The sequence below is a fragment of the Harpia harpyja genome, chromosome 6 (genome assembly GCF_026419915.1).
Source record: "Harpia harpyja isolate bHarHar1 chromosome 6, bHarHar1 primary haplotype, whole genome shotgun sequence".
NCBI classification, from domain to species: Eukaryota; Metazoa; Chordata; class Aves; order Accipitriformes; family Accipitridae; genus Harpia; species Harpia harpyja.
The window spans coordinates 5,876,883-5,892,308 of record NC_068945.1 but is presented as its reverse complement, the minus strand read 5'-3'; the positions used below and the strand labels follow the sequence as shown (position 1 = coordinate 5,892,308).

Genomic DNA, 15,426 nt, shown 5'->3' with positions numbered 1-15,426 from the left:
TATGCTATTTGCTAATACCTTTGTATTTGGAAAAGTATTGTTAAGCTCATCCAACTGTTTATAAAGCATGACTTCAGCAGCTCTCCCGATAAAAAGGCTCCAAAACAGAGTATTTCTTCTATTTTCAAAAAACCTCAGTAAAGCTACTTTCAAAAGAAAATCTAGAAAGGACAGACTTACTGGATGGCATTCTGTGGAAAGTACCCCTCAAAACCACCTAAAATGAGAGCTCTCTCTCCTCTTGGTCTCACTCTTATTATGGGCAGCATTTCTTGCTGGCACGGTGCCTACAGACAAGCCCATACAGCAGCAACAGCGACGGCGAACAGAAATCCCACAGCATAGGCTATACGAACGGGTCTTCAGCGGAATGAAGGAAAAACCAATGTCAGAAGAGGCGACGCAGTTCCTACTTACTCTACTAAATCAAAGAGCTTCTTGGGTTCAGCTGGGGGTGGGTAGATGACCTCGTCTATGCATTTTCGGACACAGTTTGCATAGGCGGTGGAGATGTGGATGAAGGCCTCGAGGTTCTGCATCTGCCGGGCCAGCTCTAGGAGCCGCTGCGTGCCCATTGCGTTCAGTTGCAGGGCATGTCTAAAGAGGGCAGGGGAGAGAAACAAAATGCATTTCACTGGAAAGAATATATCAAAGCTGAGCATTATCCAAACCCCAAATAATGAAAAAGCGAGTAAGGGAAGGGAAGAGGTCGCAGCAGAGCAGCAAGCTTCAATGAAATGCAAGGGCTATACTAGCTTTCACAGCAATGCTGTTGGATTCGCTGTTCTGGCCACAGAATGTCTCTCAAATATTTTCACTCAGTTCAAAGGATCAGAGGTAACAGTTCACTAACATCTCTACATCTGACATATTTGCCACCCCTTCCTGGAACAAATATTTCCAACACACACAGTTCCAATGCCACTGAGGCATTATGGTTCCTGTGGTACCCGTTCAACTTTCTCCTTAAGGTACCACTGCTAAACCAGACAAACATGTGGTGTCAGTAAGCAGCAAAGGGTCCTTGGGCCCAGAAAAACAGATTCATACTGAAAGAAGACACAACTAGAGATAACAGCTTAAATTCTCAAGGAGTGGAGAACTGATAGGCATAAGAGGAGAAGAGTCCTGGTTAGCAAGGTTGACCTTGAAGCACCCAGCATAGCTAGAAGTTGTCCTAGAGACTATCTGCACTGGATCTCAGGGAACAGACGTTCAACTTTATTGCACGCTTTGTACTGGAAGAAAGACACTTTCCTGCACAGAAGGGAGAAGGCTAAGGAATATGCAATCTGTTCAGCCCAGGAGCAGAAGCTTGCAACAACACGTACAAGATTATGAATAATGCTATCAAGTACAGTGTACACTAAAGAAATTAATTACACTAACGTTGAAGAGAAATTGTAAATAGTCCAGATGAATGAAAACAGAAGCTGAGAGTTAACGTTTGGGTCACAATATCTAAAGCCAGAGATACTTTTTTTTTTAGCATGCTGCTATTGAAGAACAGCATTTTCTATAGGTTTCTATTTCCTCCTGCCCTTCTAGCAGGATGAATACTTCTACTTTAGCTACCCTTCATATATAAATTACTTTTCCGTGTGCATTTCTATTCAACTGTATCCCTTCTGAGAGGGGGTGAACAGAATTGTGCTCAGAATACGGGCCCAGCATGGATTTCTGCTGAGATGTTCACAGTTCCTTTAGCCTTCTAGGGGAATATCATCTAACACTGGTAATTTGTTACTCTTTATTTTTTCTATTTATATTAAAACTGCATCTACTAATATTTCAATATAACACAGTTTCTCAGATTTCTGCCCTCAAGAGTTCCATCTGGAGAATTCCCTAAATGTACTGCATGTTGATGCAATAATTCATTTAGTTTCTCTGTTGCTGCTTTTCTAGTATCTCAATAGCACTCCTTTTGCACCTCCCTTATCTCTACGTATCCCTTAGCTCTATGTATTCTGTGGTAGGCTTTGGACTTCTGCTGTGTTTAAAAATATTTTTTTTTTTTGTGTCATTAGCAATTGAGCAGCAATATTGTGCTTTCACATTTAACTTGCTAGAACTTTTACCCATATGATGTATTTTATTATTCCGACAGGAATAATTTGATTTTAACAACTTCTCGTATTTTGCCGTTTAATCATACTGGATTTTCCTTGTTCTGTTAGAGAGATTTTGACAGATCACATGCAATCAACCTTTAAATAGTTTCTACACTGCCTGCAAGCAGATGACCATTTTAACTTTTAACTTCTTTCTAGCTATCCTCCTTATTAAAAACATAGTTTCCCTTTGATGTTACATGCCACTGCTACCTATTTTTATTGCATGTTCATTCATGTATTGATTTAAGAACATTTATGGCTATTAATGCAGTGCAGTGCTTTGCTACTTGTATCTTGAGCCAGGTTCTACACATGGCTCAAGATTAAATCAAGAGCTGCTTCCTTTCTGGTGGGTTCTCTAACTGTTGCAAAAAGCAATTATTTATGGTGGACACAGTGGATATGTATTTAGCCTATGTATGAGCAGCTGAAGACTGCTATTAATAATTGTGTTTTCTACTCTCACAGCTTTAGTGTTTTTCAAAAAACTGTGAAGATCCAGATCATCCACCTCGATTTGTTGACCTTTACGATTCGCATAGAAGCACTCACACGTCTCATCTTGGGTTAGTGGCTTATTTCTGCTGTTCTTTCTTAATGGAAAGCCTGCCTGGACAGGCACTCCCAAGGGAGCTCCTTCAGAAACCGAGCATTTATTGTAAACAGTTAATTACAGTGAGTGTCGGCTATTTTAAAGCTTGTGATAGGCTATTTTCTTAAACAACATCTCATTTCCCTCTTTAGTTACTTGGTGACAAAGAAAGGCCATTAACACTAGCTTTAGAGACAGACACAACATAGTTTCACTTCAAGCTGTCTCCAGCTAGTTCTGCCAAAACATCTCCCTCTTGACCTAAAATGCACTTTTCCCTATCCCAGTTTTAGGTCATACTTAACTCCCTTGCTATATTACAACCCAAGCTTGCAGTACTTCCTTCTGTTCCCATGGAAATCTGCCAAGATACTTCACTTTTGACGTGCATATGCACATGACATTTTCAGAGCATTTACACTGCACGTTCAGCGCAGAACCACATGTAGCATGAAAACATAAGTGGAGAACTATTACCGCAGCTCTACAAGAGATGCGCTGAATGGTGTGTTATGGGTTATCGTGCATTCTGAATCATGCTTAGCAAATAGAGAAAGCAGGACATACTTCAGGGGTTCATCAAAGCGAACTGTTGCTGCACAGTGGAAGACAATATTGACCCGGGTCAGAAGCTCCTCCTCATCTTCAGCACTGATGGCCAGCTTGGGCTGAGTGAGTTCAGCATTAATAGGCTTAATCTTCTCGTGGAAATTAGGGCAATCTTCTCGGACCCTGTCAAAGACCTTGAAGCACAAACAGAGAGAGATCAGGTACAGAATTAGGCTCCTGAGATCACTTCGATTAGTAGCCGGTCTGATTAAATCAATCAATGAAATTGGCACAAAAGAGAATGCCTGGTTCCTTCAGAGGGAGGACACAGGTGAGATGATAAAATAATTAATTCACTTCTTCCCTCCCATGGGAAAACCTCACAGGGGAAACAGAACAAAAATATCGGAGGTAATGCATTGCCCCAAAGAGATGCATGAATCTTCTCTACACCACTCATTTCCTAGGACGGCCACTGAAATTCCTGTATCTCCACATCTCCTGCAACCACTCTCTAGGGCCTAACGGGAGCTAAAGAGGAGGGCAGAGCATGGAGTGGGAAAGCCTGTGAAGCCTTGGGACTCAAGCAATTTTCTTGATGGTTCTACAAAGGACTTGAGGAGAGGAGGGGAGCAGGGCACGTTCTGGCTCCTCCTCTTCCTTATGCTGCTCCTTGCCTACCGTCACTCTTCGTTCATGTCAGATGAGTCCTCTGGGGAACTGCCTTTGGGATGGAAATACAGGGAACCTCAATAACCCATACTGCTAAAGCTGCTGACTGCCACCAGCAATTTTGCGTGACCGGACAAGTGTGCAGCTAGCTGGCCTCTCAAGCTGCCTTTCAGCCCTTTTTTGCTACGAGTACAATCCATAGCTCTTTCCAGTACAGGTTTTCTGCCCAGCCTTCTGCAGAATGGCAAGACTCTGCATCTGTCCACTAAAAAGATTCCTACACTTCCATATACTGTTCTATCTGATGACTTATTCAAAACTAGCATTTGGCACCCTGCTTTGCCTAGGATCTGAGATAGCAGGTACCCTGAACAGCAAGACAGCTGTGCACAAACCTTCTGAAAGGAAAAGGAAATCAATACTGTCATCACCTGAAGGGTGCCTATGTGAAAACAGCAGTTTCCCATTTTTACTCTGAGTAGCTCATAGTCACTGATAACAGTACAGCAGGTCTGGGTGCAGTTCTGCTTGCGCCATGAAAGCAGACGGCTGCTCCAGGTTCCACCCGGAAAGCTTTCATTTGGTAAATCTCACAGGCAGAGAAGATGAAGCCTGAATTTCAAAACACTGTGTGAGTTTGCTGGAGTAGGATTTTGAAAAAATCATCTTAAGTTTTAGTGGCATCTGTTCTAAGGGGTTTGTATTGCTGGCCAGCATTATTGTATTTGAGTAACTTCAACTGAAATAATAGTAACAGTTAAGTCCAAAAAGCTCCTCCCTTTTGGGGGCAGAGTGACAACAAGAAGGGTAGAAAGAATAAATAGAATAGAGAGGCTGTGGGTATAATCTACATTTCAAAGGATAACCACACTTCAAAGGTAACTAGCCTACTGACAGGAATGACTAAGTACTGGGACAAATTGCTGATGGATGCTGTGGGCCACTGTCTTTGGACGCATTTAAGAACTGTCCAGGAAAGGCAGGGAACAGCGGAACCCACCTTGGGGCAGGAGGAAGGGCCAGCTGGCTTCCCAGTAGCTCTGTGGTTTTTGGGTGTCTCCTCTGCTCTGTAGCTTACTCACCGGTAACACTGAGTTTGTAAATCTGGTTACTATCATGGCCTCCTGTTTTCCTAGAGATTGTTCTGTCGTGGATTTGCCCAGTGCTTATGTAAGAGCAGAAATGGTTTGACATAAATTAAACATACTAAAAGAAAAGACATATGAAAGATGAAATTGATACTAATAGGAATATTTTCTTGTTTGACAGGGATTTACCATCTTTCTGCTTATCTGACTACCCAATCTAGATAAACCCTGATGTTCTTAGGGATAAAGAGGTGATAAGGAAATCATCAGCCCTCCCCACAATGCAGCACACTCTGTACTTGACTTCATGTATTTTTCTTTAACATACAGCTGTGCACCCTTCATAAACCTGGAACTTGAGCAAGTTCACAGAAGTTAGGACATGATAATGTCATTTCATTTCTCTCAGTTGCACCCAACTACAAGCATATTTCAGTCTAGGCCAGAGAACAGATTTCTAGACAGAGAAAGCTAATCATGAACAAAGATGTTGTTGAGAGCCAGCTGAACTGTAGGAACTCAATTCCCAATGACGTATGTTCAGAACCAGGTACTAGCAGCATTAATGTCTGTAAAAAACTTGTCTTCTAACAAAAGGATGCTAGATTGGCTGTCCAAATATGCATCATCTCAAGAGAGACTGCACACGAGCAAACCCTGATGAGACACAAAATGGAAAGGTTTCTCAGAGAACCCATGTAAGACCAAAGCTATCTTCTAAGAGTTTTAGGAACAATTCTGCATTTGTTTGTTGTATTGCAAAGAGAGTGTAAAACTCCACCCAGTGACAGTTCTTTTATACTTGTTTTACTTTGGCATAAATAATGCAAAAGCAGAGAAAGAATGAATCAGCCCTTTCTCCATTTCAGTCATGACATATAAAAAGAAGAGCAGTATTTCTCAAATTTGGACAGTTATCTGTCTACATGCCATCTCCTCCTGACGTTCCCACGGCAGGTATCCCCTTCAGTTTCTGTGCCTACTGCTAGGTATTGCCTACTACCACATGCCACTCAACAGCTGTAGTTTTTCACCCCCTCCAATGATTCACTGCATTTCTCTAAAGCATGAAGGCAATTTCTAAATGCAAGCTCACAAATCAGCATACTGCTTTGGAAACCTTCTGGATCACAAGAACATTGAGTTCATTGTCACCATTAAATCAGATAACAGGAGCAGCTGTTTAACCAAAGTCTGCTGCCTCCTTTATGGAATCTGAAGATTTCGGGCTTGCCGGTACTTTACAAGGAAGTGCAAGAAGATTGAAAGACAAAACAAATGCATCTTATTCTATACTGTTTCCTATAGTTCAAGGAGTGCTTAACATAAAGATGATGCTTAGTCTGCAGGTATACAGTAATTGCATCTCTAAATTCTGATTAACTCACCCAGAGCATACATAATAAATCCCCAATAACTGCATGAGGCCTAAGGATTGTTCTGCCTTTTCTTTTTGGAAGCCGTCTGCCAATACAAAATATATTCAATGGACAGAAGTGGCCTGGTGTGCTGTACTGTTAGAACCGCATGAAAACACTGGCCAAGTCAGCAATACTCCAGAAGCGATACATGAATTGCCACAGAATTATAGTGAAGAGGAAGGAAAGATGTTTGATTTCAAGTTGTCCGATACTAATTAAACTGAGGGAAATCAGTAATAATGTATCCTGATTTCAGTGTCTTTTTGAGGACCCTAATGCATTCCAGGAGCAACACTGCTGCCTTGACCAAAACAGAATAAATGAACCTAGTAGCTGCTATTTTAATTTTAAATCTCAAAATAGGATGCAAGCTCTGCATAGGCTGTGCTGCCCCTCAACAGAGGTGAGAATGTCACTCTGAAATTTGCTGGATTTTTCTTATTTTATAATCAGGCAATTCCCATTTATAGTAATAATCGATTCTCTGTGATTTCAATTTACATTGTCAAGCACTTATTATGAAAACAGGACAACTAGAATTTCTCCCAACATTATATTTGAGTGTGTTTGATGGGCATCTCTTTTCCTATTCCTGCCCACTTAAGCTTTGACCTCCCTTCTCAAAGGACATCTGTAACTCTCTCTGTTCTCTGCTCTTGCCTTAAAGCATGTAATAGTTCAGAGAGATTTCTGCCCGTCAATCTTTCAATCAGAATTTTTTCCATACCACAAAGATACAAAAACCTCAAAGAAAGGGCAAATTGCACATCTACGGAACAGCGCAGCTGAAAAATAAAGGAACCACTGAACAATGTAAAATACCAAAGGCTTCGCATCTCCCTCAGGAGACATTTTCAGTGAAGCAAATACAAAATAATGAAAAGTAGAGTGCCTAAGCCATGGTCTACTTTAAAAAGGAACCTGCATGAGTTTGGTCTTAAAACTGCCTTTCAAAGAAGCCTGGATAGTCCTTCCTTTTTTGGACCTATCAGTCCTCACCCCTAAAAAACCAGCTTACTGTAACAGGCACCACGCGGGATGGCACTTCATTGAGAAACACAAGTAGGAGAGAAAGCAGTTCTCCCGTTTGCTCGGTAACGTTCTCTAACACCATTTCTTGTGCTCTCCCCTGATGTGAAGGATTCATCTTCCAAAGTGCTGAATAACCATGTCCCAGCAACGCAAGCCGTGACGAAGGTGGGCTACTGCTCTTCATCACGTTATCAGCAGAGTCTGTAACTTGCGGTAGGAGTCGGTGGCTCCTTTCTGCACCAAACTGCCTCTTCAGTGACAGCACTTGTGGCTCTCCCTCTGCCAGGTCAGGGCCAAACACTTTGGTGACTGACCCAGAAAGCATCAAGTTTTTAAGCGTGGCCTAGAAAGGTAAGCTTTTTTCCTCCTGCGGTACAAACCCAACGATCTATGGAGGCATCCAAAATACACTATTTTAACCAGATGTTGCCAGCTTTTTTTTTTTTGTGGTAGGGCCAATAAAAAATGGTCTTCTCTGGTGCACAGTGGGGCCAGGTGTGTTTAATAGGCGCTGGGATATTAGGCTACTCTAGGAGGATTAGCAAAAGATGGTAACTTACATTATAGTATGCACATTTCAAGGCATTACTGTTTAAGAACATTCCAAATGGAGAAAAATCAGAGAATTCCACCCAAATGAATCTCATATACAAGGAACTACTGAGAAGATAAAAGTTGAGAGAGTTCAACAAAAAAAACCCCAAAAGGCAAAAAGCTTCTGTCCTTTCAGATAAAGAAATGGGAGGGATTGCTTAGCGTAATTCAGGAGAATATAAGCATGAATTGCTTCTGTAATGGAAATATAATTTATTCTAAGCAAGACATAGGCCAAGGGTTAAAACATCATGGCAACAATTCCTTTAAAGATCAAGGTGTTCATTGGGTGTGTAGAATAATTTTAAAAACAAGGTGTTTGAGATCCCTCTTCTGAACAATGCATTGGTGTATAAATGCTAGAGAACAGCCTATATACAGATACACAGAGTAACACCGTGGCACATATATCCATCCCTCTGTGATGGCAGTCTCAGAAATGGATATGAGTGACCACCACAAATCTAAACTACTGAAAGTACCAAAGTAATGAAAATAGCTCTTTAAAAAACACCTGATCTCTGCAGGTTTATTCTGATGAAAGGGCTTACCCCAGTTGTGTTTGCCACTGATAAAATCCTCCAACACAGTTTTGAAGGAAGGAAGGTACATAGCTACTTTTAGAATTGCTATTGTAGCAAATCTGAAAAATAATTGGGCAGCTTCTTGACATAAAGTAATTAGCCTGCAATTAATTTTTAGCCTGGTACATTTCCAGCAATAAACATCAGGATTGCTCAGTCAAGAAATGTGTGAAAATGCAGCTGAGGAAGCTTTAATGGGGACAGAGCCTTTTTTTCCCCTTGTGCGCTCTCTGCCTCATTTCCTCTTCAGAAAGTTGCTTTTAAGTATGGTTCTTCTCAAGGCAAATAAAGCATAATTCATCTAATCAGTCAGAAAGCATGCAGCAGAGTTGTTCCTCATTATAGGAAAACAAATGGCTTATGCTTCAATCTAGAGCTATTACTTTCCCCTGAGTAGAGCTAATGTAGTGGAAATACAGTACCCATGACCAACATCTAGTAAACAAAACAGCTGATTCTTTAAAGATAAAGACTACAGAAACAAAGAGATGACAGACAGTAAATTTCAATATAGGTCAGCTAAGGCTAATATGTATAGCCAGCTACTTAGGATGTGGTTTTAAACGGCCATTTTCCTTGAAAATTGGCTGCTGATACAGCCTGCTGTTTTCTAGCAAGAATGAATGCTCGGGTTATGTGTCAGTTAATCTGGAACGGTAAAAGGAGCTCTTTCAGAGAGAGGCGTTGTAGACAGGAGCATTAGGGACTTGACAGACATGGAAAAGCTTTCTGTGGTCTCTAGTACCATCATATAGGTGGGTGGACAAGTCACAGACAGAACATAGAGCTTTTTTACATTCATCACAGACGTTTCTTGTGCCCCTGTGTAGTACTTAGATATCACTATCAGCATTTGATGTTATGCTTGACATTTAAAACAGGGGAAGAATTTAAGCGCAGGGAAGGAGGATGGTAACACTTGGAGCTTTTCCTACAGGAACCATTTAACATGTTTCTTCCCACGCATTTTCCAGAACTGTTTTCCTTCTCATCCCTCCTCCCTAGCTATGCCCCAACATGGGCATAGGTGCAAGCGGAGTCAGCTGCCAAAGGATGGCAGGAGCACTTGGTTAAGACCAGCATCCCGTCTCAATTCCTGCCATGCAGAATTCACTACCGATTACTTACAGAATCACTGTATATACTTGGAAATGTTAATAAGTACAGAGCTTCCAGACATAGGATCTGAATCTGCTTTTCCATACTCATTGCCTTAATTACACATCTTTGAAGTTTCTCTGCCATATTTGCTTGGGTACCAGGGAACTTCAGGAGCATTTGCTGAGTTCCCAAGGCTGACCAGCCAGGAGTAAAGGCTGTGCCAAACACAGATGCCTGCTTCTTGGACACATTTAAAGAAATGACCAAAAACTACTTTCCTATTTGAAAGTGCCTAATAAAAATCAGCTTGATTTTTAGGAGCTTATGGAGATTGGCACAGCAGCTAGACAGTGTAATCTCTAATGCACTCTCATTTACAATTACATTAAAATGTGTTATATATCACAGGTGCAGAACTCTGAGGTTCCTCCCTTCTGAAAACATAAGTTTCATGTGTATGTGTCTGCCTGGCAGTGTCTCTGTATGTTAGACCACACAGTAACTCACAATGTCACATTTAGTGAAAAAAGTGCTCTGCCGAAAAGTCACAGAGGGATCCCCACGACTAGAGACATTCAGGCAACCTTATCTTAGCCAGACCCTGACAGTACTTCTCCTTCTGCTACAATGCTGTTTCCAAAGAGGATAACCAGGCACATTGGCTGTCACACAGATGCAGCTGAAGCAGGTGGCACATAACCAATATAATACACGGTGCTGGTACGCAATTCAAAATTTTGTTTCAAGGGCAACTCTGTTGACGCATCTGTGCCCTACAACTGCTGCAAGGACATCTGGGAAGGTCTTGAGATACTCCACTCTGACCTTGTGCCCCTCCAAATTGCTCTTGCAAAGGAACGACTGCAGCAGCTGTGGCAACCTAGGGTGGATGTCCTGCACTTCCATACTCACTTTTTTAAGATCCCTGACCTCTTGCTAAGGCATAAAGGAGAGAATGCCATCATGAAGAGGATCATAGGTAATGCAGGCACCAAAGTTCACCCTGATTAAAAGTGGAAGGGAGGAAAAAATCCTTTGATGTCACACACAGTAGAAGTTGAACAAATCAAGACAAATGCATCAAATATTTAAAGCTACTCAAATAAAAAAAAGATTTTTAAACACTGTAGTGAGTTGGCACTCAAGCATAGCGAGCTGAACATCTGGGAAACGAGTACAGTAGAAGAGTAAGTCGCTCTTCTAGCACGAACCATGCTAGAAGATTCTGGGATGTGAGGAGCGGGCAGTCTGCAACCAGTAAGAACCTTGTGCTGAACCTCCACCAACCAAGAGAGCAAATGAATTCTCTGGAAATATCTATACTTGTAAATTAAACTCTGCCAGGTTATGCTCTGGGCACTGGAACTCAATCATCTGTATTGGTCCACTGTTAGAAGGGTCTTAGCACAATTTTGGCCTGAACCAACCACCAGAAAGATGAACAAGTCCCTGGTCACAAGTGAGGAGTTAGCCTGGGACAGGGGCTTTTCCCAACAGAGATCCCACATGTGGCCATGATGTTCTGGAAGGTAAGAAAGTTTAATGGCATGAGTGCAAGCCATTTCGTGCCAGCTGGTCTTGGTGCCTGAAATTCATCCCAAGAACTTTCAATTTATGGACCTTGTCAAACAGTACAATCGTTTAAACATGGAAGTTCTGCATTTACCTAGGACAATTTCTCATTTCATCATTTTTCTTGTGTCCATTTTGTGCTGGTATCTACTCCCGCCAGCTAAAACATAATAGGAGTAGCACTCTTGTCTGCAAATGTTCCATGGGGCCACCAGCTATTTGAGCAAGCTGATCCAAAGAGCTCAAGCTGCATGGCCTCCAAGTTGCTGTCTGCAGAGCTACTTCCCACAACCCTAAACCTCAAGGGATCGTTACCCTGAACATCTGTATAACACAGATCGTGGAATCTCAGTTGTTTCTTCTGTAATTAAGTCCGATACAAAAACTTCGGCCTTCTTATGCTATTCTACATACATTTTTGTTATGTTCATGATGACAATGTAATTTTTTGATTGGTGCTTAAAAGAAAAGCACTAAGCCCAGGTACCTCAGCCTGTCAAATATCTGCTTCCTTTCCTTGCTGTCACTTAACTATCATCATATTCTCAGAGTAAGGCTACATTCAGCACACACAGTAAGTAAATAAACTGGAGAATTACTAGGAGAAGATCAGACGGTAATGCAATTTATGAGACTAATAGGAAGAGCAGGAACACTACAAGAATTGAAGGCACTTGTGAAAAACAGACTGAGTCCAGTGAAGAAAAAAACAGTTGATATTCTAAGAAAACATCTAAGAAAGGATGACTTAACCATTATAAACCGATTTTCTGTAGTGTCACTATTCCAAGCAAGCAAGGAAGTAGAGAGTTACAAGTAATCCTTGATTTCCATCCAAGGAGCCTTCAGCTTAGTGATTTTAAAACTTCTTTAAGAAGATAGAACCATCTGTCCAAATAGTGTCCAGCTACTTACAAAGCAGTGTGGCTCTGCAAGGACTGCTCTTACCGGAGACCAGCTGTAATTAATGCCTCTGATTATGGTCAGTTCTCAGAAGAATCCATGGAAACCCTTCAGAAATCATTGCAGAAGCCCACATGCAAGCCTGACAGCTGGATTCACAGCTCAGATCTTCTCTCTGAATCTAACCTCTTTGCATGTTATACAAAATATGGGCCGCTTTCTGTACTTGAGACCTCTTTTAACAGTGCTTGGATCAATCGGTTCTGCCCATAATAAACATTCTTAAAATTCACCTCTTGTGGCATGGGTATAAAAAAAAAAAATATAAGCAGTCCCACTGAACTGTGTCAAATTATCCTGATGTAAGGGAAAGGCAAATTTGGCCCAAGAAGTCCTTGGCATGTGTACTTCCTTTTCCACTAGCTTGGGTCTCATCAAGCAGGAGGTGTAGTCTTGTTTCAGAATAAAGATACCTATTGTTGAGAGGGCCATTTAACGTCAGCTTGTGATAGTAACACTTCTGCCAGGAGCAGATGTCGCTCCCTTCCCGGTACAAAGATCAGAGCATTGCCACAGATGGCTCAGTTACACCATGTGAAAATTTTCTCCCTTCCCTGCCGTTGCAGTTGTACCTGACTAGAATGCTCTGACAGGGCTGATGGTAAGAGACAAGCCAGATGATGTTTCACGCACCCTGCAAGACTTCTCCTTTTTAAGGCACTAAAGGATAAGAATGAGTTTTGTTTGCAGTCAGGTAGGAGTTTCTCTTTCTTTTTTTTTTTTTCTTTTTCTTTTTCTTTTTTTTTTAATGGTAGAGAAATCCAGATATTGTAGTATGGAAGGAAACACATGCATTTTAAAGAGGATCAGGAAGCGGTATCAAGTGTCCTTAAGCTAGGCTCAGGTTTTAGCTCGCTCTGGCATCTCTCAGAGTCTGTTGAAGGGTAATCAACCATTACGAGCCTGACCTACCATCTCTGACACTCCTATTAATTGTTCCAGCTAAAGCCATAATGTTAAAACTTTCTGATCAGAGGATCTGTGACTCAAGACATCTTTCACACTGACATGCAGTCTTCATCTCACTTGCAAAACACCCCAAATACTGTACATCTATTAATAGAAAAGTTACTTTTCTCTGCAAGTATATTTTCAGCTCGTACTTCTTCCAAGGGAGACCAAAGAGGAGACTTCATGTAAGCTGAAATGGCATTCATGTTTCCTGCATGCCCTGCCCTTGCCTTCTAGATCTAGATTTCACCGATTAATTTTATGCTGCCCAGTTCATACAAGGCAGAAAAGTGAGCACTTGTTAATTATGCTTCAGATGTAACAAATCCCTTGCCTGTGTGTCACCAGAAGGAGCAATGTTTTCAACTAGATTGAACATCAAAAAGTTGTTTGTACACAAAAGTCTCCCCATCTGTCTGAGTAGGGATTACCGTTAATGAGCCTGTGTCCTTGGCCCTAGTCCTACGAGGTTATAAATTACTTTAATGCTTTAATCTACCGGTGAAAAACCCTGGCTGAAGGAGTGAAGAAGAAACAAGCAGAGCATAACACCACCAACTACCTGTACTGAAATGCACCTCTCATCCCACACAGTGGTTTCACAGATAAGAAGTACACAATGTTCTGCAAATACTACTGGCATGAGGCTATACATCCTAACTATATATTTAACTGAGGGAAGTACAACTCGTCCCTACATTAAGTCTCCACCTGTTCTGCCATATTCGGTAGAGGCAGCCCATCAATTTCCCAGATTCCCCGGGGGAAAAAAAAAAACCAACGCTTGAAGATCCACCCCAAACTACATAGCCCGTAAAGTTCACGTCTTTAGGGCATACAGCTTTCTGTAGACACTACTACAGAGTGATAAGGTGTAAGTAGGAAGTCCTGATGGAGCACCAAGCCTCATAACTAGATAAGGCCTCTACTGGGAATGAGGAAAGTGATTAAAACAGTTCAAGGACAACAAGGTTGCATAAGCACAAAACCAGAATGTGAAAAACGTGTTACTCTGGTGCTGTGGTATGCAGACAGTGCGCAAGATAAGAAACTGCTTGTGCTTAACTGGAACTAGGTAGCAGAGTCAAGGCTAAAATAAAATGATTTGTCTTAGTGAGTGTATATGGTAAAAAATATGATGCCAGTATGAACTGGATACTGGTAGGGGAGTTTTGGGGTGCAAAGTCTTCCTAAGTCACCTGTACCCAGGCAGCCATATAAGTAATACCATACAAAGTCAAGATCGCCTAAGTAACAGCACTGAAAAAACCCACCAAACTTGGGTATGGATGCAGCAAAAAATGGGACCAGTAGGAAAAAAGTAACTGGGGACAGACTGTTTATTTGAGAGGAGTTTGGATAGAGAAAAAGAGGTGCAAGGGTGGTGAAAAGATGCATCCAGAAATAGAAAACTGGGAGATAAGATAAAAGATCAGGTACAGAGTAAAGGAGGACAGGATTTTTTGTCAGTAGGAGTGTGGACACGTACAGATGGTGATGAAGCTGACCTTTGAATCCAAGCCCACAGTGATGTGGGAGGGAGCCCTATTGGAGAACCTGTGGGAGCCTCCATAACGTCTTTGCCTGAAAGATCTGGTGTGCGAGACTGGAAGAAGGAGGGATAGACTTACAGTGGGAAGGGAAGGGAGACAGAATTGTAATTCAATAGTAGTTGGGTGTGATTCATAAGACTTAAGAATGATAATTAGTAGCCTTATAGTTGTGTGTGCTTTTAGATTAATTATCATTTAATTGCTTTATTAGTCTCTTAGTAGTGTATTGCTTAATTTAAAAACATCATAGTCTCTTAATTCACTTATCCCTCAAGCCTGCAACCTGTAGGGGAGAGTCAGACTTGTAAAGCAACATATGGCTACCACCTTTGGCTCACCAGCCTGGAAGACCAGCTCTGCCCATTCATCAACAGGGGCACCCTTCACCCCACCTCCAGATGGATGCTCAGACTCCCACACAACCAGTCTCTGTCCCCATCCTCCCACCAAATGAGGATTTCCCCCACCTGTAATTCACAGGCTCCAAAGCACTAACAACAGAATGAGAAAACATTGATCTTTGTGTTCTCCAGTTTTCTGTGCTCAGCTCATGACACTTCTGTTTCTCACATTTGTATAGGAAAATGGTAAGCCCACTGGTATATTATGATCTTACAGAGTTTCTGGAATTGCTTCA

At 41.7% G+C, this 15,426-nt stretch overlaps 1 protein-coding gene across 10 annotated transcripts in view; it reads right to left on the bottom strand.

Moving 5' to 3' along the window:
• Nucleotides 1-15,426, bottom strand: part of FAR2 (fatty acyl-CoA reductase 2) — a 151,119-nt gene that overhangs the window by 35,167 nt on the left and 100,526 nt on the right. For all 10 annotated transcript variants that reach the window (XM_052790149.1, XM_052790147.1, XM_052790145.1 and 7 more), the window contains exons 3-4: nt 3,277-3,452; nt 418-597 (exon numbers count right to left, since the gene is read on the bottom strand). In XM_052790149.1, the coding sequence (XP_052646109.1) occupies nt 418-597; nt 3,277-3,452 (356 nt within the window). The remainder of the gene's footprint in view (nt 1-417; nt 598-3,276; nt 3,453-15,426) is intronic.